Below are 25764 nucleotides of genomic sequence, written 5' to 3'. Positions count from 1 at the left end.
ATTGAAGAAATAAAAACCAATGACAATGTTAAAAGTGATCTATCAATGTGCACAATATAATTTCAACATTCACAATAATTGTTTATAGGAAGACCACTGTTGTTTTAATTTTTATGTATATTTTTCATTTAGGTTGAGCCTTTAATTCTTTATTTTTTAATCTATTGTATTATTATGGTTGTCTATTGGTGTAGTTTTGGGTAACTTTGTTTTTAAGATGAAGCTTATTAGGCATTTTATTGGTTTGTGGCTAATAAGTTTAATATGTGGGCATCATGTACATGGGTTCCACACCCCTTCTTTTTAATGAATTATTTACTTTTTTTTTTTAAGACTTGAACAGGAAAATCACTTGATGTCCACGGACATTCGCTGCTTGTGTTTTTTGGCTTCTAAGATTCTGTTTTCGTTCTATTTTAACCTATCCATACGATCTCCTGCCAGTTGAGAGGAGCCTTACATTTATAGAACAAAATAATTTTGTTTCTAAGGTACTTGACCTTTTTACTACCACAAGGATAGTGTTCCAGCATGTGGGAATGAGGTATTTGAGAATGGGAGGTGATGATGACAGTAGCAATGCTAGAACTAATAATGTTAACAGTGAAGTCTAGAAAATATTGTGGAAAGTCAAAATTTCTGCAAAGTTTCACTTTTTGTCCAGAAAATACTGCATGATGCTATACTAGTTAAGGCAGTCTTATTAGATAGAAAGCTTAGCTGTGATGTTGCTTGTAAAATCAGACTTCATAACAGAAGGTAGGCCCATCAAGGATTGACAAATTATTTCAATCCCAGATGGAATTTGGAAGAGAGACACCAAATGGAGTGGCGCGCTTTTGTTGCAAGTCTAGAGAAGGATGAAGACTCTTTGTTGGATGTTTTAACAACACATGCTTCAACAGGATGGTGGCCAGATCTAATACTGCATGAAAAGCAAATTTTCAAAACTCAAATATGGCACTAGATTTTCAAATAATGACCCTTGATATCAGGTCCATTACTAGATGATTTGGATAATGGCTCTCAAAAAAGATTGAGGGTTTAATTTGGGAATTAAGTTTCTATAATATCTACACGTATGTATAGCACTCCTTTCTCTACTAGCATATTTGAGGTTAAAGTGTTCTTAGAATCTATGTTAAAACCATGCGGCATCTCATGTTTTGTAAACTTATTTGTGAGTATGTTAATTATTACAACATTTAGCTTGGTACTTTGAAAGATATTGTGATATCCTGTCCTAATCCCTGTTGATTGTGTCTTTCGAGTGTGATACATCTTCTAAATTAATTTTGATTATTTTTACTCTCTGTTTGATACTCAGTTAGTCGCCAAATAATGTATTTGTTTAGAGGTATTCTCTTCTTCTTTTGCTTCATTAGTTCTATTCTTATTGTTAAATTGTTATTTATCATTTCTTGGTATGTAATTTAATTAATTTCAAAATGGGAATGTAGCTTTAGAACATTCTTGTTTTTCTACCTTTCTCTTTATCAGTTGTTCAATATATTTCACTTAGTTATAATAACGCATTTACGAGTGTGTTTAATTTTCTCAAGACAATCAAGTTAATGCCTTGTATTCTACACCATCCATCTGTACTAAGGCAAAAAAATGCAGCAAATGAATTATGGCCAGTAACAACTGATGATTATTTCCCAAAAGCTTTACTGTTTTTCCATCTACCTTTAGTTGACTAAGCAAAATTGATTGAAATTTACTGCCATTAATAAGCTTGACCAATGCTTGCTAGAAGGTATGCAGACAGGGCAAATGCTTATTGGACTGACTTTTTCACTAGTTGCCCAGTCTTGAAGCAATATGTCCAAATTCTGAGGGGATATTATTTGGTATGACATCAGTGTCAATCTGCCTTGGTGGTTATGTTGAATCAAAATAGATAGGGATAGCTATTCCTTCCATTCCTCCACACTTGATTTGCTGGATGCAAATGACCTAGCATCTCATGCTGCCATCCTGGAAATTCCTGGTAATTTTTTCTTGGTATTTGGTCACAAAAGTTATCTATTTTATATTCCAAGAACTCTGCAAGGAACACAAAGATGTGTTCTATGCAGAGAGAGGACGATGTTCTCCGGTCATCAATAGGGTGGAGTTTTCTCACCATTTATTTGGGTTATAAACATAAATGAAGGAATTTTCCTTATGTTAAAAATACGCAGCATGACAACTTGAATATTTGGCTGGAAAGAGATCCGATGGTGCCAACTCTGTCAGCCTAGAGGATGCTTTAGGGATTGCACAGCACCATGATGCAATCACTGGCAATGCTAAACAACATACAACCAATGACCATTCAAAACACATGGCTTTTGGAGCCTCTGAGGTAGGCAGCTAATCTTCATTTGAATTTGACATTCTGAGTCTTGTTTTATATTCTTTGCACCATTGTTATTGTATGATAAAACTCTGTAAGCTATCCTTTAAAATGCAACAAATTTTCATAGGCAGAAGCTGTTGTAAATGCTGTCCTGTCATGCTTCACTAATAAGAAATCAAGAGATCAATATGGTTCTATGAACCTATTATGGTCAGAGTTCAAAATCAGAGTTCTTGTTGTATATAAAGTTATATACAATGTAGGTTGCTCAACTCCTATTTGATCGGTTGAACTCGTTTTAATCAATCGAGATATGGCTCAATAAGTCAAAGGCTGTATAATATGAGAACCCTGTTCTTTGTTCAATTCCTGGCTTGATGACAAAGGAATACTCAATCGATCGTAAAAGCTGTTTTTCTGCAGTTTTCTAGATGGGGATTTTCTGGTTTGTCAAACGGCTAATACTCTGTGAATATTATAGTCAATCAAAGTGACTGTTTTTGAAGGGGCATAGCCCTTCAGCTATAAATAGTGATCTATATTCATTTTTGTAACTACCTTCTTTTACCATTTTTCATAAAAATTCACAAGAATACTCTCGGTAATACTACTTGAAGAATTCTAAGCTTAGTTGTGTCTGGGAACAAATTGCAGTAATCCTTTAGTATCATTTGAGTGTGGGCAAATATTGTTTAAGATTAGCAAGGTGATTGTGTCTAAGCCTTTTGTTATCTATCTATTTATTGCTATTCCTTCATTGTATTATATACTTTTTCAGAAGTTTTTGTGCGATAACTAACCTCTGACATTATGAGCCTTGTTTTTCCTGCAAGTCCTAGTTCAAATGATCCAAAATATACCTAAAAACATTAGCAAATGTTCAGCATGTGACATAAAGTTTTCAACGAGAAAAACAGCACAAGATGCTATATTTATTGTCAAATGTCATGAGAAAGCTCCCTTTTTCTAACCGTTTAACAAGTTCAATCCTAGTTCTTGAAATATTCCCTTTTCTAAACATTAATAATGTTTTAAGTAGTTAACAAGCTCTAGGTTTGATTCTGCTAGAAAACTTCCTCAACTTTTAAATTTCAGAAGAGGGAGTTTTTTTTTTTGTCCAGTACAATAGAAAGTGTGTTCATAGTCCATATGTCTATTAGTATTTTGCCATGAACCTCTAATAAAATATCAGAATGGCTTAACATGCCGAATATGTTAATGTGGGAATTGTGAGTATTTACAAAAATAAATAAATAAAATAAAGGAGTTGTGGCAGAATAGGAGAATTGTGGGTGTTAAACTGTTAATTGATTTAATTACTTTCACTTGCTTTATGAAGTGATGTGGTTATCTTGTAGTGGTAATTAAGTGGTACCAAAATAAAGCAACCAAAGCATGTCCCCACGGTAAAATTACATTTCCAGTATATTACCTCCAACCACCAATAACAGAAGTGAACTTCTTCCACTATTGAAGGTCCTGATCACAACAAGTTTTACATTTCAGGAAATGACACATAAGGTAAAGTAGCAACCAGTGTCCAAAAGCATGGAGGTTGAACATATTCTAGAATGAACCTGCAATAAAGAATGACAAATTGACAACCCTGTGATGAAGCTGGGGCATAGGTTGTTTAATGGTACATGTATTTGGAGTCAAGAATACTGGTTTAGAGCGTCTCCTTATCCTGGTCAAAATTCTTTGCAATGTGTGATCATATTTGGAGACATGGGAAAGGTGTGAACTCTTTTTCTTTTCTTTTTTTTTGAGAATCAGAAAGGTGTGAACTCTCTTGGAAGACTGTATGTGCATATGAATAAAGCCCATTTCCCCATTTATAATGACTAGGGACTTCAATACCATCTGATGTATGCATGTTGTTGCAGTGGTTATTTAGTGTAGCATTTTGTTGTGTATGTAAGGACATGTAAATAGATTAATGAAATTGTCTGACAAAATATTTAATCCCCCTTCCTTAACCTCTAAAATTCAAAACTATATTTTACTTTTGTCAACATTTACAAATGTCACATTGCATAAAGGACTATTCATTTATACATTTTCCCTCTTAAGGATGTGTGGCTGCAGGTTTCAATTTAACCGAATATCAATTACCAGTCTTTTTTGGCCTTTTTCATCTTTCAGCATACTGTATATCCAAATTTTATTTGATGCGATCTCACAAGATTTCCAGCCTGCATCTCTAAACACTACTAAGCAGCTTATTGAAGACTTAAATAACATTGATATAGTCTTCCACATTGGAGATACAGTCTATGCTATGGGTTATATTGCACAGTGGGACTAGTTCACTGCACAGATTGAGCCAATTGCATCAACTAAGCCTTACATGATTGGAAGGTTTGTCATAATATGCATAAATAGCTCATTAAGCATGTAGACATATTCTGATTTTTCTTATGTGACATCATTTAATGTCTTTGCAGTGGTAACCATGAGCGTGACTGGCCAGGAACTGGATCCTTCTACTAGAACATGGATTCAGGAGGAGAGTGTGGTGTGTTAGCCGAGAACATGTTTTATGTCCCCGCTGAGCACAGGGCTAATTTCTGGTATGGAAGTAATGCTCAGATATAAAGAATTTCGTAGCAATTGTTTGCTTTATTCACCTGTCATATTCACTATTAGCCATAGATGTTGCTCATTTAGTTCATGCCTTTGACCTCTATGTTGTGTAATAGTGTTGTTAGGACCCCAACTGCATGAATTATGTTCCAACACAGCTAGAAATTCTCTAAAACATTCTTTAAATTTGGCCCCAAAAAAAAAAAACATATGCGTCTTTACAACTCAAAATCACTCTTCAAAAATTCTGAAATTACTCCCAAACCCACTATTAATGTGGGTTTCTCCAATTTTTTGCTGTAAAAAACCAACTGCCAAATTGGTTCCACGTAAAAAAATTAAAAAATTTACTTGTTTCCAGATGTGCCAAGAGCCAGTCTTGAACTTTATTACTTTCTCTTTCCAGATACTCCACTGACTATGGCATGTTCTGATTTTGCGTAGCTCACACTGAACTTGATTGGAGAGAGGGATCAGAGCAATACAAGTTCATTGAGAACTGCCTCGCATCAGTTGACAGACAAAGACAATCATGGCTAATCTTTCTTGCACATAGAGTACTAGGTTATTATTCTGTGGACTTTTATGTGGAAGAAGGGTCGTTTGAGGAACCAATGGGAAGAGAGGACCTCGAGAAACTTTGGCAGAAGAACAAGGTAGACATTGCCCTCTATGGCCATGTGCACAATTATGAAAGATCATGCCCAGTCTACAAGGTAAAGTTGTACCATAGTCATTTCTTCCTACATTTTGCACTGCATAGATTCGGTACCACCATGGACATTGCAATTGCTTAACCAACAATTTAATTGTTAAAATAATGGTTAAGTAATAAAACCCTCTCTTTACTATCAATTAAAACTTTTTGGATAAGTATTAGTTTATCTTGATATTAGATTAGGTGATCTTAAGTTTGAACCATGCCTCCACTTTACCTCCCATTCAAAAGTTAAAAATTTCACGTGTTGGATTCACTTTTTGAGGGGTAGTCTAAACCTCATTAGGGACAACATAGAATAGTAGTTAAGCGATTAATTAAATTCACTCTTTTCTATTAACTTAAGCTTTTAGGACTAGTGGTAATTTACATATTTCTTCTTCTTGCTGCAGAATATCTACAACAGTCAAGAGAAACACAACTATATAGGCCCCTTGAAGGGAACGATTCATGTGATTGTTGGAGGAGGAGGAGCAAGCCTTGATGAATTTGCTCCCATCAATACCACGTGAAGTATATAGAAAGACTATAATAACGGATTCGTCAAACTTACCGCATTTGATCATTCACACCTTTTGTTTGAATACAAGAAGAGCAGGGATGGAAAAGTGTATGACTCTTTCACAATCTCTCGGGGTTACAGGGACATCTTGACCTGTACTGTTGATTGTTGTCCAGAAATTACACTAGCACAGTAGTATCTTTTTTTCTTTTCTTTTTATTTATTTATACAAGCACAGTAGTATCTTGGTACAGATAAAAGGGAAATTTTTGTTGATGAGTACTAAGTGCTATTTCTAAATAAAGATTCATTAATGTTGTGTGTGCTAGCAGTTCCTCATCATGTTCTGCTGCATTAATATTTATTATTCTAATTAATCAAGTCTAAGAAACTGAGCCTTTTATCTTGTATTTATTGTTGCTACGCTCTTGTTCAGTCATATTACCATAGTATTTCTGTCCACTTCAATCCACTTTAACATTTCTGTCCAGTTTGGTCCAATTTAGTCCACTTCAATCCACTTTAGTATTTCTATCCACTTCGGTCCAACTTGGTTATTTCAGTCCACTTTAGTCTATTCCAATTGTAAGATCTATTAATAAAAATATAAATGAGTTAATTTAATTATTTTGTCCAAATCTACTAGTACATGAAGTCATTTAAACATTTTTTAAATTAATATTAATCAAACAATAAGATCTTTTAAATAATGCATCATATGAATGTTTTCATTTAAATCTTTAATATAAAAGGAACATTTAAATGACACTGTTTACTAACTAAAAAATTTACAAAATAACATGATTGATTAGTTTCACATTAATAACATAATAAACAAATTCCTAATTTTTTTTTAGTGATACCTTAGTTTTCACAAATTTTACTACATATAAGTCTTACAAATCTATATAATATCTAAAAGCTAAAGCATAGTATTTATTATTTCTACTCTTTGTTTGAGGCACATCAACGTAGCATTTCAGTTCACTTAGGTCCATTCAGTCTATTTTGGTACACTTCGGTCACATTCGGTCCAATAGAGTCTATTTTAGTTCACTTAGGTCATTTGGTCCATTCAAGTCCATTTTGGACTAATTGGCCTAAAAAATACAAATAAAATAGGCATAAGAGATATGGACCCTAAAAAAAGCAATTAAAATAATAAATATTAAAAAAATTACCTTAAAATTAAAGTTTAATAATATAGACATTATATTTATATTTGGAAAGGAAAAAAAATACTACATTGCTCTTGGGGTTGGAGGAAATTGTTGAAAATGAGAAATATTTTTCAAGACCAATGCGAGCATATTGTGGGAGATGGAACAAAAATTCACTTGGCATGATTTTTGATATCGAGATGAGCCTCTTTTTTCCTAAGTACATATTTAAGATAGTCTATAGTGATGCAAATATCAAGTTATTTTCTTATATTCATGAAGGTCATTGGCATTGGCCACCAGGCAGGTATGATTATCTAGCATCCATTTAATCCAGGTTGTGTGAGATGAAGTTGAGGGGTGAGGATTCTTTCTCTTGTTTACCTTCCAGAACAAGTAAATTGTCCTGTAAAATTACTTGGGAGGAGATTAGAACTAAATGTTCTGCAATAGAGTGGATCCAATTTATTTTGGTCTGTCCAACTGTCCCTTCAATTTCCAGGCATTCTCCAATGAGGAACTGGCTTTCAAAAAGCGATAGATTGATACCTAGAGATTCTGAAGGATTATACTTTATGCATGTTTTGCATAAATTGTATTGAAATCTGAGATCATATCTCTTTTTAGTGTTCATTACCAAAAGAATTTGGATGAAAGTACCAAGTTATTTCTTCATTAGTGAACCTTACTGCAAGTGGGATGATATGCTCAGACGGGGAGTTAATTCCTTAAGGAGGAAGTGTTTCAAATCCACTATATGCGGATTGGTCTGAGCTACGTCTATCAAAAATATATAGCTTCAAAGAAACAACAAGATTTACTGTGTCTAGATTAAGTCTGAAGAAGGGATCCACCTCTCTATTTGTTGGACATTAAATCCAAGATGGAATTCTGCTGCAGAGTAACAGAGTTCTTTGCATAAGTTAGGGGATATCTCAATTTGTTTTCATGAATTGAGTTGTAGTTGTGGTGTTTAGGCACTTAAGGTAGTGTACTTGCTTTGTACCTTTTTTTGCCCCAGCAAGGCTTGGTTGTGTTACTGTTGTAGTTGCAGACTTCTACTTGTTCACAGAACTGTCTTGAGTCTTGAGTTCTAATAATATCACCCATTCAACTGAACAAAATTCAAGAAAAAAGGTCTCAACAAGGAATATAAAGATTCTTCCAATAGGAGAGGAGCCAAGCCTCACACACCATAGAGTGAAGTGCCTTTCTTTAGCTATATCTATCAATGGATGAACATCATTTGCGCAACCAAGTTATAACCAAGAAGAAGAGGAAATGTTAGTATGAAGTCCAGATATGATGATGATAATGATGATAATAATAATAATAGAGGATAAGAGAAAATGAGAAAGGTAAGTATAAACATTTGAACAAGTAAGCATCAAATTCCTTGCCCAATTTCTTCTCATGTTCTTTCTTTTGTGTTGGTGAATGTTTTTATGTGCCAAAGGCATAAGAAGCCAATATACAAAAGAAGTTATGGATGACCTCCACATGAACATATATTTGACGAAATTGATATTGAGACTAACTTGGAAGCTTTCCTAGGTGCATTTTGAAGTCAATATTGGATTATTCTTACAGTAAGTAATGATGGTTGTTTTTTGTAAATTTATTTAAGTACTCATGGGTCTTACTGCACTTTTTTGTATTATTCTTGAGTCTTACTGTACTATTTCAACTAACTTTTACCTTTATCTACAGTACTATCAGCAAAATAAACGGATCTCAAACGGAACTTAAGTGGTATAACATTGTTTAGAATTATATTAGGTGTTGATAAACTAGAATATAATGGACTAATTGATATTTTATGCTTGTTAGAGGTACCAGATATTAATGTCAACGTTTGACGTGATTAAGTCACACTAAAGATAACATTCAAGTTTGGAATCTAAATTGGCACCTCCCCATGTACAAAGTGCTTAGGGGTTTAGGGGGAAAGGGTTCGAGCTGTAGGGTTAGTAGCATGTTGTATTATTTCTCCAAAAAAAAAAAAAAAGTTTGGAATCATCAATTTTTTAAAAAGATTGAGTAGAATTTATGCAAAGATAAAGAAGTGAAAGTTACACAAGATATATCATTCAAGTTTCAAATAATTAATTTTTTAAAATGATTGAGAAGAATCAAAGCAAAGATAAAGGAGTTCATTTCTTTAAAGTGTCTTTGTCTTTATATATTTTCTTATTTTCTTTATTAGGAAATAATATATGAAGAGATGGTAACAATTCTTATAGACCATAATTTCTTTTTCATTTTTCAATCTTCTTTCCTTTTCACTTTTATGTCAATCTAATGTTTGTGTTTTTCTTTTTTTGACCTCAATGTTTATGTTTTTCAAAAACAAAGAAAATGGAAAGAGGAAACACACACACAAAAAGGAAAACAATCTATTAAATTTTTGAAGCAAAAGTGTTAAATGTACTAGAACCCAAGTTACACATTTATTACAACTACTAATCTACTTATCTAAAAGAAATCAATTATACATTAATCTATATATATAATAATAGGTAATACAGAGAGAAAATCCAATTAAATTTCTAATTGAAATTCAATTAGAGTCTAATTGGCGTCACGTATCTCATCTAATCTAAATTTTAGAATTTTATGCCAAGTGAGTTGATTTAGTGTAAAAATTGAATTTCAATTAGAATTTAATTTTTCCCTACATGTCTCATCTAATCTAAATTTTTAAATTTTTGTGTTAAATTAATTAATTTAGTGTAGAAAAGTGAAAATGAGGAGTCCAATATACTAAACCATAAAAAACATAATCATATAACAAAAAAAAAATTCAAATTTATAAGTCATCTATATATATATATATATATATATATATATATATAGAAAGTTGAATTAGAATTTGAAATTATAATCCAATTTTGCACATGTTTAAATTTATGTGGGGATCATACCATAATTATCCACTTAAGCGTGTGCCATGTGTCTGCTTAAGTTTTTAAATCTTTGTATCAAGTGAGTTAATGAGTGCAAAATACTGAGAATCTAATATTAATTTACTATAAATTTAAAAAAAAAATTACATATATTCAATAAAAATCACCACATGTTTCTTAAAAAATAAATAAAATAAAAATCACCACACATTCTATCTTATTAAAAATTAGAAGGAAAAAAATGATCATAAGTAATATTAAATTTAGATGAGAATTTTTATATGTGACTAATAATATTAACTTTAAAAAAATAATTTGACTAATTATCTATATTTTATGATAAAAATTGATTTTAATTTTAAATGTATCTATACGTATGCATGAATGCATGTGTTACATGTTTTTTTTTTTTTTTCACTAATTATTTATATTTTTATAATAAAGATTTTGTTTAATTTTAAATGCATCCATGCAATTGTATGGAGTTGCATGCTAGTTAATATAAAAGATAACAAAATAAATTCAATTAGTTAAGTCGTATGAATAAAGCTAGGGACGCAATATATTCACAATAGGTGGTAAATTGTTAATAGTTGGTAAAAAAAAAAAATGATACCTTTGATGGCTCAAATTAGAACCACTAATAGATTATCATCTATGATTTAATATAGTTACACATATAATTAATAAAATATAATACAATATATGATGCTTCTTTTGGGTGTTGAATACATTACATAATTAGGATTGATCTATCATCATCAAATTACTATTTTATCGCCAAAAGGTGTGCATCCCAACTAGCACATCTTGATGTTTTCAAAGAATATATCTAAGGACAAAAAGATGGAGTTTCATGCATGCGTGTATAACCTAGATAGAGATGCATAAAGAAATATAATAAATGAATGAGAAATAAATTGATTGTATCGACATGTTTACAAGAAAAAAAGAAAAAAAACAAAAGAGAGGAAATGTTAGTATGAAGTCTAGATATAATAATAATAATAATAATAATAATAATAATAATAATAATAATTGTGGGGATCGTTCGACTAAATGGGCCCCTAGGATTCAGAGTGGGGTCAGGACTGTTGGGCCAGTGGCCCATCAGTGACCGTATACCCGTCCGAGGACACCCTGGTCCTCGGCAGAACTCGTCCGAGGACGATCGTTTCCGAGGACGATCAAGACGTGGGCTCATCGCGATCAGAGCTCCAAATTCGGTCATCTCAAAGGGTAGTGTAGCCGACTAAAAATGAAAGAGATAAGACAAACAAATATCTGAAGCTACAGCTACCTCCGCATTAATGACCTCTCAACCAACTCTCTGGCCGCATTAATGTGCAGGTGATACCTGAACAGTGGGAAGGCAGCCTTACAGCTGCCCATAGGAAGTTCCAGGAGGTGCCAGATGGGACAGAAAGAAATCCTCCGGACCTAACCTACACGTGTGCGGCGAAGATGGAGCGCAAAGGGAGGTATATAAACTAAAAGAAGAATCTAAAAAAGGGGATCGAAAGAAAAAAGAAAAAAGAGGAGGACGAAGAAACGGAGAGGAACAAGAGAGAAGAAAGCAAGAAGGAAAAGTGGTATTATTGACAGAAGAAAAATATTTGTGAGACCAACCTTGTATTTGAAACAGGTTTAAGGGAGATCTTGGAGGGAAATGCTATAGTTAACCTAGTTCTTTACACCCACGCTCTAAAAATTGTATTGTCTGGGCCTTTTACGTGTGAACCCTATACTGTTAGGTTCGTCACCAAATCGTGTCCTTACAATAATAAAAGGGTAAGAGAAAATGAGAAAGATAAGTATAAACATTTGAACAAGAAAGCATCAAATTCCTTGCCCAATTTCTTCTCATTTTTTTTTTTTTTTGTGTGTGTGTGTGTGTGTGTTGGTGAATGTTAAGGGAAAATGAGAAAGATAAGTATAAACATTTGAACAAGTAAGCATCAAATTCCTTGCCCAATTTTTTCTAATGTTCTTTCTTTTGTGTTGGTGAATGTTTTTATGTGCCAAAGGCATAAGAAGCCTATATATAGAAGAAGTATGGATGACCTCCACATGAACACATATTTGATGAAATTGATATTGAGACTAACTTGGAAGCTTTCCTTGGTGCATTTTGAAGTCAATATTGGATTATTCTTATAGTAAGTAATGATGCTTTTGCAAATTTATTTATATGCATGTGTGTTTTTCTAATTACTTTATATAAATAATATGTTGATTTGATTGCTTAAATTTTGTTGTATAGATGATTTGATTGCTTAAATTTTGTTGTATAGATGTAAAATAAAGCAAAATTTTTGGCTTATTTAGTACTTTTGAATTAACATTATATTTTTGTGAGAAATATATTATTGCTAAATGGTTTTGGTTCATGCTACATTTGACTTTGCTTTCATAAAAATTACATCAATTAGTTACTTTTTTTAAATCACTATTTTCTTGAATTCACATTCTTATTAAATATCTATTATAGGTTAATCACATGCAAGAATTTGCAACAATCAGTTGCGATCCACTGCTTAGTGTAAAGAATTTGACATGAGAACCCTAATAAAATCTCATTCCCTTTATAATGTAAAGAATAACTTGTACATAGTGCCTATTAAATATTCATTTTTATCTTTTATTAATAATCTTAGTTGAAAATTCATAATTTTTTTAATACTCATTTTAAAGAACTTTTATCTATCTCAATATTTAAAACTTTTCAACATTGTCTTCCACATTTTACATTGAAAAAAAAAAGAACAATAAATATTTACTTTAGGAACTAAATCACTAGCTCTATTTAATATTTATTAAAAAAAAAACCCTTAGATTGTAAGTAAGCATTTTATTTTATTTGTTGGTAACTTCTATTTTCTATTTTTATATATTTTTTTTAAAAACTGTTCCACTTGTCCCAAAAAAATAATTTTCTGTATAAAATGATGAGTTATAAATTATTATGATTATTTTTAGGAGATAACGCGTGAGTGCAACACTCACTTGACTCATGCCTCCAAAACTTCAAAAAAGGATGTTCTTACAGTCAAATATTTGACAGAAGGACACTAATAAAATCTAATTCCATTTGTAACGTAAAGAACAACTTATACATTGTGCCTACTGCCTACCAAATATTCATTGAAAATTCATAATATTTTTTTAATACTCATTTTAAAAAATTATTATCTATCTCAATATTTAAAACTTTTCAACATTGATTTCCACATTTTACATTGAAAAAAAACCAGTAAGCATTACTTTAGGGAAACTAAATCACAAGCTTTATTTAATATTTATTAACAGCCTTTTATTTGTAATTAATTTTTTTTATAAACTTTATTTTTAATTAAACGCTTCTTCTAAATCCAACCACTTCAGTTTTACTTTTACAAGACCCAAATCAAACATCTGATGTGCGTGCAAGTGCAACACTCACTTGAACCCAAATGCTGACAGCGTCCACCTCCGAATGAACCCAAATGTCTCCTATCTTTCTTAAAATCCCAGAATCCTCACCTCTAATCTCACAAGCTGACATTAAAAATTGGATTTCCAAATCAAATTTGAGCAAGCCCAGCCAGCAAGAGCATTAGCGTCTAAGCTTAGTGGGGAAGTGCGAGATTGTCGATTTGGTATTGGTCTTTACTCTTTATACAATACTTTACTGATTGTTCCATGTGACTTGATGATAATTAGTCAGAAAACAAATGCTACCAGCCTTCAATCAAACATCTCATGTGCTTCTCTCTCTTTCTCGGTTTGTTTTGCACTGTCATTATTTTCTAACTAAATTTGATGTTGTCCAGACGATGGAGCTTCAACATTGGCGGCATTGGCGGCATCCGTTGGTCTTCAATGAAGACGAGAGAAGTGGACGTCTTTGTTGGGGGTGCTTCGAACCAGTATTTGGGCCTAGCTATAGTTGTATAGAAAGCGATTGCGATGGTTACTACTATCATCATAAATCATGTGCTGAACTACCCATTGGGCTGCACCATCCCTCACACCCAAATCATCCTCTTATTCTCTTTGGCATAAATACATATCGTAAGAACAACAAAGAAGAATATGAGAGATTTAGCAAATGCGACGTCTGCGGAGAAAAGAGTAATGAATACAGTTATTGTTGTTACCGTTGCAACTTCATCATTCACATCAGATGTTCTTCTTTATCACTCACCATCCAAACTGAAGTCCATGACCACCAATTGACCCGCATTTGGAAGCTAATGAAGTTCACTTGCGACTTCTGTGGCAAAGAAGGCAATCAGCCCTACCTCTGTGTCCCATGCGATTTCGGTATACATTCACGTTGTGCTGCTTGCCCACGCAGACTGAAAGTTTATCGTCACGACCACCCTCTCCACCTCACCCCTTCTCTTGAAGTCCATCAATCCGACTCTCCAATTTGCCTACTCTGTGTTCGAAAAGTGGATACACTCTGCCTTTACTATTGCTCAATATGCGATTTTGCTGCCCACCTCTATTGTGCTATGCTCCACTGGAACCGGGAGTACATAAATTTGCAGGAACTTAAAGAGGAGCAGTCCACCGAGTCAAAATCTGAAGATCCAGAGCTCCATCAATCCTTTGACTCAAAAATTTGCAAAGTCATAAAAACCACTATGGGGGAGGATGGAACTGAAATAGCCACAGAAATCAAACACTTTCAGTCACGGGCACGATTTGAAGCTTACTGATGAGATTCCGAATAACACAAAATGCAACGGGTGCGTACAATCCACTCTCTCTCCATTTTACGGTTGTACCCCGTGTAGCTTCTTTTTTCATAAATCTTGTTCTAAATTACCCAAAATAAAACGACACCCAATTCATGAACACCCTCTCACCCTCAGTTATCAGCAAGCTTCTTTTTTCTGTAGTGCCTGTGGCCAGAGGTGCAACGGCTTAAAATACAACTGTCAAATATGCAAGCGTAATTACAATGTTCAATGTATTTTATTATCAAACCCCCTCACTCTTGCCTGTCATGAGCATCGTCTTTACCTCTCCAAGACAAACTCTCTACAACAGTGTAGTAGTTGTAATTCTGAAAGGTATAATGTATTCCGCTGTTCCACTTGTGAATTTGCTCTAGACTTTAAATGTTACACTACCACAAACCACATGGTACAACCAACATGAACATCCCTTCAACCTCCGTTATACTCCTGAAGATGACTCCGGTGAATATTACTGTGATATCTGTGAAGAAGAACGAGATCCCAAGCAATGGTTCTACTACTGTGCAGAGTGCAGCTTTCCTGCTCATCGTGATTGTATTCTTGGGGAAAATCCAAATGTCAAGCAACACATAATGGCCACCATTTGGGAGGTGCTACGCAGTAATTTGACTCTCACCCACACATAATGTACTTTCATTGAAGAAATAAAAATCAATGACAATGTTAAAAGTGATCTATCAATGTGCCCAATATAATTTCAACATTCACAATAATTGTTTATAGGAAGACCACTGTTGTTTTAATTTTTATGTATATTTTTCATTTAGGTTGAACCTTTAATTCTTTATTTCTTAACCTATTGTATTATTATGGTTGTCTATTGGTGTAGTTTTGGGGAACTTTGATTTTAAGATGAAGCTTATTAGGCATTTTATTGGTTTGTGGCTAATAAGTGTAATATGTGGACATCATGTACATGGGTTCCACACCCCTGCTTGTTAATGAATTATTTACTTTTTTTTTTAAGACTTGAACAGGAAAATCACTTGATGTCCACGGACATTCACTGCTTGTGTTTTTTGGCTTCTAAGATTCTGTTTTCGTTCTATTTTAACCTATCCATAGGATCTCCTGCCAGTTGAGAGGAGCCTTACATTTATAGAACAAAATAATTTTGTTTCTAAGGTACTTGACCTTTTTACTACCACAAGGATAGTGTTCCGGCATGTGGGAATGAGGTATTTGAGAATGGGAGGTGATGATGACAGTAACAATGCTAGAACTAATAATGTTAACAGTGAAGTCTAGAAAATATTGTGGAAAGTCAAAATTTCTGCAAAGTTTCACTTTTTGTCCAGAAAATACTGCATGATGCTATACTAGTTAAGGAGTCTTATTAGATAGAAAGCTTAGCTGTGATGTTGCTTGTAAAATCAGACTTCATAACAGAAGGTAGGCCCTCAAGGATTGACAAATTATTTCAATCCCAGATGGAATTTGGAAGAGAGATACCAAATGGAGTGGCGTGCTTTTGTTGCAAAGTCTAGAGAAGGAAGAAGACTCTTTGTTGGATGTTTTAACAACACATGCTTCAACAGGATGGTGGCCAGATCTAATACTGCATGAAAAGCAAATTTTCAAAACTCAAATATGGCACTAGATTTTCAAATAATGACTCTTGATATCAGGTCCATTACTAGATGATTTGGATAATGGCTCTCAAAAAAGATTGAGGGTTTAATTTGGGAATTAAGTTTCTATAATATCTACACGTATTTATATCACTCCTTTCTCTACTAGCATATTTGAGGTTAAAGTGTTCTTAGAATCTGTGTTAAAACCATGCGGCATCTCATGTTTTGTAAACTTATTTGTGAGTATGTTAATTATTACAACATTAGCTTGGTACTTTGAAAGATATTGTGATATCCTGTCCTAATCCCTGTTGATTGTGTCTTTCGAGTGTGATACATCTTCTAAATTAATTTTGATTATTTTTACCCTCTGTTTGATACTCAGTTAGTCGCCAAATAATGTATTTGTTTAGAGGTATTCTCTTCTTCTTATGCTTTATTAGTTCTATTCTTATTGTTAAATTGTTATTTATCATTTCTTGGTATGTAATTTAATTAATTTCAAAATGGGAATGGAGCTTTAGAACATTCTTGTTTTTCTACCTTTCTCTTTATCAGTTGTTCAATATATTTCACTTAGTTATAATAACACATTTACGAGTGTGTTTAATTTTCTCAAAATGATCAAGTTAATGCCTTGTATTCTACACCATCTATCTGTACTAAGGCAAAAAAATGCAGCAAATGAATTATGGCCAGTAAAAACTGATGATTATTTCCCAAAAGCTTTACTGTTTTTCCATCTACCTTTAGTTGACTAAGAAAAATTGATTGAAATTTACTGCCATTAATAAGCTTGACCAATGCTTGCTAGAAGGTATGCAGACAGGGCAAATGCTTATTGGACTGACTTTTTTACTAGTTGCCCAGTCTTTAAGCAATATGTCCAAATTCTGAGGGGATATTATTTGGTATGACATCAGTGTCAATCTGCCTTGGTGGTTATGTTGAATCAAAATAGATAGGGATAGCTATTCCTTCCATTCCTCTACACTTGATTTGCTGGACGCAAATAACCTAGCATCTCATGTTGCCATCCTGGAAATTCCTGGTAATTTTTTCTTGGTATTTGGTCACAAAAGTTATCTATTTTATATACCAAGAACTCTGCAAGGAACACAAAGATGTGTTCTATGCAGAGAGAGGATGATGTTTTCCGATCATCAATAGGGTGGAGTTTTCTCACCATTTATTTGGGTTATAAACATAAATGAAGGAATTTTCCTTATGTTAAAAATACGCAGCATGACAACTTGAATATTTGGCTGGAAAGAGATCCGATGGTGCCAACTCGGTCAGCCTAGAGGATGCTTTAGGGATTGCACAGCACCATGATGCCATCACTGGCAATGCTAAACAACATACAACCAATGACCATGCAAAACACATGGCTTTTGGAGCCTCTGAGGTAGGCAGCTAATCTTCATTTGAATTTCACATTCTGAGTCTTGTTTTATATTCTTTGCACCATTGTTATTGTATGATAAAACTCTGTAAGCTATCCTTTAAAATGCAACAAATTTCCATAGGCAGAAGCTGTTGTAAATGCTGTCCTGTCATGCTTCACTAATAAGAAATCAAGAGATCAATATGGTTCTATGAACCTATTATGGTCAGAGTTCAAAATCAGAGTTCTTGTTGTATATAAAGTTATATACAATGTAGGTTGTTTTATATTTAAGATTAAAGAGGAGAGATTTCAAAATGCCATTGAAAGTGCTGCTGAGCCTTGGTTTAAAGAGCTCAACTCCTATTTGATCGGTTGAACTTGTTTTGATCAATTGAGATATGGCTCAATAAGTCAAAGGTTGTATAATATGAGAACCCTGTTCTTTGTTCAATTCTTGGCTTGATGACGAAAGAATACTCGATCGATCATAAAAACTGTTTTTCTGCAGTTTTCTAGATGGGGATTTTCCGGTTTGTCAAACGGCTAATACCCTGTGAATATTATAGTCAATCAAAGTGACTGTTTTTGAAGGGGCATAACCCTTCAGCTATAAATAGTGATCTATATTCATTTTTGTAACTATCTTCTTTTACCATTTTTCATAAAAATTCACAAGAATACTCTCGGTAATACTACTTGAAGAATTCTAAGCTTAGTTGTGTCTGGGAACAAATTTGCAGTAATCCTTTAGTATCATTTGAGTGTGGGCAAATATTGTTTAAGTTTAGCAAGGTGATCGTGTCTAAGCCTTTTGTTATCTATCTATTTATTGCTATTCCTTCATTGTATTATATACTTTTTCAGAAGTTTTTGCGCAATAACTGACCACTTTCCTGCGAGTCTTAGTCCAAATGATCCAAAATATACATAAAAACATTAGCAAATGTTCAGCATGTGACATAAAGTGTTCAACGAGGAAAACAGCACAAGATGCTATATTTATTGTCAAATGTCATGAAAAAGCTCCCTTTTTCTAACCGTTTAACAAGTTCAATCCTGGTTCTTGAAATATCCCCTTTTCTGAACATTAATAATGTTTTAAGTAGTTAACAAGCTCTAGGTTTGATTCTGCCAGAAAACTTCCTCAACTTTTAAATTTTAGAAGAGGAATTTTTTTTTTTCAGTACAATAGAAAGTGTGTTCATAGTCCATATTTCTATTAGTATTGTGTCATGAACCTCTAATAAAATATCAGAATGGCTTATATGCCGAATATGTTAATGCGGGAATTGTGAATATTTACAAAAATAAAAATAAAAAAAATAAAGGAGTTGTGGATTCTGTTTATGGCAGAATAGGAAAATTGTGGGTGTTAAACTGTTAATTGATTTTAATTACTTTCACTTTCTTTATGAAGTGATGTGGTTATCTTGTAGTGGTAAGTGGTACCAAAAAAAAGCAACCAAAGCATGTCCACTCGGTAAAATTACGTTACCAGTATATTACCTACAACCACCAATAACAGAAGTGAACTTCTTCCACTATTGAAGGTCCTGATCACAACAAGCTTTACATTTCAGGAAATGACACATAAGGTAAAGTAGCAAACAGTATCCAAAAGCATGGAGGTTGAACATATTCTAGAATGAACCTGCAATAAGAATGACAAATTGACAACCCTGTGATGAAGCAACTCGTACACATCCACACTAAACCTGTATTTGTTAGCATTAGATAAAAGTCAGCCTCGTCAAAACACACCGATAAAAAATTACTCTTACATCTCAGTTGATTGCTAAAGGGGTTCTGTCTGCATTTCAAAAGTTACTCTTAAATCTCAGTTGATTGCTGAAAAATATCAGCATTTTCTCCCCTAAAAACGCTAAGGTGCACACACTTTTTCTCTTAAATAATGTATGTTTCCTTTGTTTGTTTAGTTATTTGTGGATTTGATTTTGTGATTGGGTTTCGGGTTTGTTAAAACAAGTGGGTTTGTTTGTGGGTTTTGGGTATATGGAAATCTGGGGGCTTTGGTTTAGGTAGATGGGATTTGGGTATAGCTTTGCTCAAGAAGATTTTAGAGATTTGTGTTCGCCAGTTTGTGGGTTTTGGGTATATGGAGAGAGAGAGAGAGAGAGAGAGGTAATAGAATACATTGAAAAATTTTAAATCACATAAATCTAAAAATAAATAGAATAATTCTTCATAGTTGTTCGAAGGAACCTAAGTGGTGTGTTGGTTATAATACAAGCCTTGGTTCTTAAATAAGATCTGAGGTCTTACTAAAATAAATGCAACTCTTTGACCTAGTTGAAATGGCTCACAAGTGGATATGGAATTGATGAAGCTGAGCCTTTTGTAGAATGGGGTCCAAAAGGAGGAGCCCAAGTGAGATCCCCTGCTGGTACACTTACTTTTGATCGGAACACCATGTGTGGTGCGTAATTTCATTTATACCTTTCAATTTTGTCTTTTCATCTGTTGGTTTTTTGAAATAGAATAACCTTGGGTAGGCAAACCACTGTAATCTTCGTAATGGAATTCCAGAAACTTGATTTGTACACTGGAGTCTGATACATCACACATTTTGTCATAAAAAGAAAGAAAGAAAAATTGAAGTAGAAGTAAATTTAATTCCAGCAAGGAAATTTCTGTTATGGATCTCTTGTAATATTACTTCTTTTTTTTTTTTTTTTTTTTTTCATACGTTAAAATCTCCCAGACTTTTCCTCCTGGTTATTTTTGGAAAATAGATGAATTTATCTTAGCCATTTACTATTCAGCTGCACCAGCAAGGACAGTAGGATGGCGTGACCCTGGATACATACACACCAGTTTTTTGGAGGAGTTGTGGCCTAACAAAGGGTATGTTATAATTTATTTGCTCATATTATGTTGTTTCTGGTTGTGTCATATGTTTCTGGTTACTTTGTTGGAAGCACCGCCAAAGCTAGGAGGCGGGAAAAACAACCATAAAGTGAAAATTTTAATAGGCTAATAAGAACTGAACTTTGTATCTTTCTGTCTTTCCATTGTGAATTAGCCCAATGAGTTTTATATATGGTCTCTTACAAAGTATTTTGATCCCAAATGTTAACAATTTTAACTACATGGATTCAATTGTAATAGAATGAACCTTGAATTATTGGACTTGCACATGCTATAATTTTAGCCCTCTTCTGTTTCATTTGCATGCTACTTTAACTTTCGATTCTTCTTATTGATTATTCAGGTATACATACAAGCTGGGGCATAGGTTGTTTAACGGTACATGTATTTGGAGTCAAGAATACTGATTTAGAGCGTCTCCTTATCCTGGTCAAAATTCTTTGCAACGTGTAATCATATTTGTAGATATGGGAAAGGTGTGAACTCTTTTTCTTTTTTTAAAGAATCGGAAAGGTGTGAACTCTCTTGGAAGACTGGATGTGCATATAAATAAAGCCCATTTTCCCATTTATAATGACTAGGGACTTCAATACCATCTGATGTATGCACGTTGTTTCAGTGATTATTAAGTGTAGCATTTTGTTGTGTATGTAAGGACATGTAAATAGATTAATGAAATTGTCTGACCTACTATTTAATCTCCCTTCCTTAACCTCTAAAATTCAGAACTATATTTTACTTTTGTTAACATTTACAAATGTCACATTGCGTAAAGGTCTATTCATTTATACATTTGCCCTCTTAAGGATGTGTGGCTGCTGGTTTCAATTTAACTGAATATCAATTACCAGTCTTTTTTGGCCTTTTTCATCTTTCAGCATACTGTATATCCAAATTGTACTTGGATGCAATCTCACAAGATTTTTGTTTAATCGTCCACCTTACAGGGCGAAGCTGATGGTTCCTTTGAATTTGAAGATTTTCAGCCTGCATCTCTGAACACTACTAAGCAGCTTATTGAAGACTTAAATAACATTGATATAGTCTTCCATATTGGAGATATAGTCTATGCTATGGGTTATATTGCACAGTGGGACCAATTCACTGCACAGATTAAGCCAATTGCATCAACTAAGCCTTACATGATTGGAAGGTTTGTCATAATATGCATAAATAGCTCATTAAGCATGTAGACATCTTCTGATTTTTCATATGTGCCATCATTTAATGTCTTTGCAGTGGTAACCATGAGCATGACTGGCCAGGAACTGGATCCTTCTACCAGAACATGGATTCTGGAGGAGTGTGGTGTGTTAGCCGAGAACATGTTTTATGTCCCCGCTGAGAACAAGGCTAATTTCTGGTATGGAAGTAATACTCAGATATAAAGAACTTTGTCGCAATTGTTTGCTTTATTTACCTGTCATATTCACTATTAACCATAGGTGCTGCTCATTTAGTTCATACCTTTGACCTCTATGTAGTGTGATAGTATTGTTAGGATCCCAACTGCATGAAATATCTTCCAACACAGCTAGAAATTCTCTAAAACATTCTTTTAATTTTGCCCCAAAAAAAAAAACATATGCATCTTCACAACTCGAAGCCACTCTCCAAAAATTCTGAAATTACTCCCAAATCCATTGTTTTACGTTCACTATTAATGTGGGTTTCTCCAATTTTTGGCTGTAAAGAACCAGCTGCCAAATTGGTTCCACAAAAAAAATTTACTTGTTCAAGAAGGGAGAAGGGGTGGGATTCTTGATGAACACTTTTACTTGTTTCCAGGTACTCTACTGACTATGGCATGTTCCGATTCTGCGTAGCTCACACTGAACTTGATTGGAGAGAGGGATCAGAGCAATACAAGTTCATTGAGAACTGCCTCACATCAGTTGACAGACAAAGACAACCATGGCTAATCTTTCTTGCACATAGAGTACTAGGTTATTCTTCTGTGGACTTTTATGTGGAAGAAGGATCGTTTGAGGAACCAATGGGAAGGGAGGACCTCGAAAAACTTTGGCAGAAGTACAAGGTTGACATTGCCCTCTATGGCCATGTGCACTATTATGAAAGATCATGCCCGGTCTACGGGGTAAAGCTGTACCATAGTCATTTCTTCCTACATTTTGCACTGCATAGATTCGGTATCACCACAGACATTGCAGTTTCTTAACCAACAATTTAATTGTTAAAAAAATGGTTAAAGTAATAAAATCCACTCTTTACTATCAGTTAAAACTTTTTGGATAAGTGGTAGTTTATCTTGGTATTAGATTAGGTGATCTTAAGTTTGAACCATGCCTCCACTTTACCTCCCATTCAAAAGTTAAATATTCCACGTGTTGGATTCACTTTTTGAGGGGTAGTCTAAGCCTTATGAGGGACAACATAGAATAGTAGTTAAGCATTTAATTAAATTCACTCTGTTCTATCAATTTAAGCTTTGAGTACTAGTGGTAATTTATATCTTTTTTCTTCTTGCTGCAGAATATCTGCACCAGTCAAGAGAAACACAACTATGTAGGCCCCTTGAAGGGAACGATTCATGTGATTGCTGGAGGAGGAGGAGCAAGCCTTCACGAATTTGCTTCCATCAATACCACGTGGAGTGTATATAAAGACTATGATAACGGATTCATCAAACTTACCGCATTTGATCATTCACACCTTTTGTTTGAATACAAGAAGAGCAGGGAGGGAAAAGTGTACGACTCTTTCACAATCTCTCGGGATTATAGGGACATCTTGACCTGTATTGTTGATAGTTGTCCAGAATTTACACTAGCACAGTAGTTTTTTTTTTTTTTTGATACAAGCACAGTAGTATCTTGATACAAATATAAGGGAAATTTTTGTTGATGAGTGCTAAGTGCCATTTTTAAATAAAGATTCATTAATGTTGTGTGTGTTAGCCAGTTCCTCATCATGTTCTGCTGCTTTAATATTTATTATTCTGATTAATCAAGTCTAAGAAACTGAGCCTTTTATCTTGTATGAAAGTTGTTATCAATTTCTAATCTATGTCTGTATAATATCTAAAAGCTGAAGTGTAACATTTATTGTTATTACGCTCTTGTTCGGTCATATTAGCGTAGTATTTATGTTCACTCAATCCACTTTAGTATTTCTATCCAGTTTGGTCCAATTTGGTCCATTTCAATCCACTTTAATATTTCTATCCACTTCGGTCCAACTTGGACACTTCAGTCCACTTTAGTCTATTCCAATTGTAAAATCTATTAATAAAAATCTAAATGAGTTAATTTAATTATTTTGTCCAAACCTGTTAGTACATGAAGTCACTTAAACATTTTTTAAATTAATATTAATCAAACAATAAGATCTTTTAAATAATGCATTATATGAATGTTTTCATTTAAATTTGTAATATGAAAAGAACATTTAAATGATACTGTTTACTAACTAAAAAATTTACAAGGTAACATGATTGATTAGTTTCACATTAACAACATAATAAACAAATTCCTAATTTTTTTTAGTGATACTTAGTTACTACAAATATGTGTTACAAATCTATATAATATTTAAAGACTAAAGCATAGTATTTATTGTTTTTGCTCTTTGTTTGAGGCATATTAGTGTAACATTTGGGTCCACTTAAGTCCATTTAGTCTATTTTGGTAAACTTCAGTCATATTCGGTCTAATAGGGTCCATTTGAGTCACTTAGGTCATTTGGTCCATTCAAGTTTATTTTGGACTTATTGGGCTTTAAATTGATTCTTAAGTTGCATTTTCAGTTTTGGACTCAAAATTGTTTTTTCTTCTTAATTTTTTGAAATTTTATTTTATTTGGGCCAAATTCTTTTGTTTTGAGCTAAAAAATACAAATAAAATAGGCATTAGAGATATGGACCCTAAAAAAGCAATAAAAATAATAAAGATTCAAAAAAATTACCTTAAAATTCAAGTTTTAATAATATAGACATTATATTTATATTTTGAAAGGAAAAAAAAAAAAATTACTTGGTTGCTCTTGGGGTTGGAGGAAATTGTTGAAAATGAGAAATATTTTTCAAGACCAATGCAAGCATATTGTGGGAAATCGAAGAAAAATTCACTTGGCATGATTTTTGACATCGAGATGGGTCCCTTTTTTCCTAAGTACATATTTAAGATAGTCTATAATGATGCAAATATCAAGTTATCTTCTTATATTCATGAAGGTCATTGGCGTTGGCCACCAGCCAGGTATGAGTATCTAGAATCCATTTAATCCAGGTTGCGTGAGATGAAGTTTGGGGGTGAGGATACTTTCTCTTGATTACCTTCTAGAACAGGTAAATTGTCCTGTAAAATTACTTGGGAGGAGATTAGAACTAAATGTCCCACAGAAGAGTGGATCCAATATATTTTGGTCTGTCCAACTGTCCCTTCAATTTCCAGGCATTCTTTTATTATTTGGTTGGCCAATGAGGATTTGGCTTTCAAAAAGGGATAGATTGATACCTAGAGATTATGAAGATTATACTTTATGCATGTTTTGCATAAATTGTATTGAAATCTGAGATCATATCTCTTTTTAGTGTTCATTACAAAAAGAATTTGGATGAAAGTACCAAGTTATTTCTTCATTAGTGAACCTTACTGTAAGTGGGATGATATGTTCAATTGGGGAGTAAATTCCTTGAGGAGGAAGTGTTTCAAATCCACTCTATGCAGATTAGACTGAGCTGCATCTATCAACAATATATAGCTTCAAAGAAACACCAAGATTTACAATGTCCAGATTAAGTCTGAGGAAGGGATCCACCTCTCTCTTTGTTGTACATTAAATCCAAGATGAAATTCTGCTGCAGAGTAAAGAAATATGTCAAGAACAGAGTTCTTTGCATGAGTTAGGGGATATCTCAATCTGTTTTCCAGAATTGAGTTGTAGTTGTGGTGTTTAGGCACTTAATGTAGTGTACTTGCTTTG

General features: G+C 33.5%; 1 protein-coding gene and 3 pseudogenes across 2 annotated transcripts; all 4 read left to right on the top strand.

Annotated features, from left to right (window-relative positions):
* The first annotated feature begins 467 nt into the window (after positions 1 to 467).
* LOC115979087 lies at positions 468 to 6540 on the top strand (annotated as a pseudogene).
* Positions 6541 to 13567: 7027 nt separating this feature from the next.
* Positions 13568 to 25764, top strand: part of LOC115979084 — a 100115-nt pseudogene continuing 87918 nt past the window's right edge.
* On the top strand, positions 14032 to 14922 carry LOC115981451. Its single transcript, XM_031103599.1, has one exon. The coding sequence runs from the start codon at positions 14032 to 14034 to the stop codon at positions 14920 to 14922; it is 891 nt and encodes a 296-aa protein (XP_030959459.1).
* LOC115981450 lies at positions 15364 to 23715 on the top strand (annotated as a pseudogene). The gene is made up of 9 exons (XR_004089359.1): positions 15364 to 15501; positions 17815 to 17949; positions 18071 to 18202; positions 20242 to 20335; positions 20715 to 20796; positions 21164 to 21296; positions 21768 to 21973; positions 22060 to 22183; positions 22609 to 23715. The product of XR_004089359.1 is annotated as a probable inactive purple acid phosphatase 1 (transcript).

Source organism: Quercus lobata, chromosome 3 (genome assembly GCF_001633185.2).
Source record: "Quercus lobata isolate SW786 chromosome 3, ValleyOak3.0 Primary Assembly, whole genome shotgun sequence".
Classification (NCBI taxonomy): domain Eukaryota; kingdom Viridiplantae; phylum Streptophyta; class Magnoliopsida; order Fagales; family Fagaceae; genus Quercus; species Quercus lobata.
Note: the sequence above shows the minus strand (reverse complement) of the source record. Positions and strands in the feature narration are given on the sequence as shown.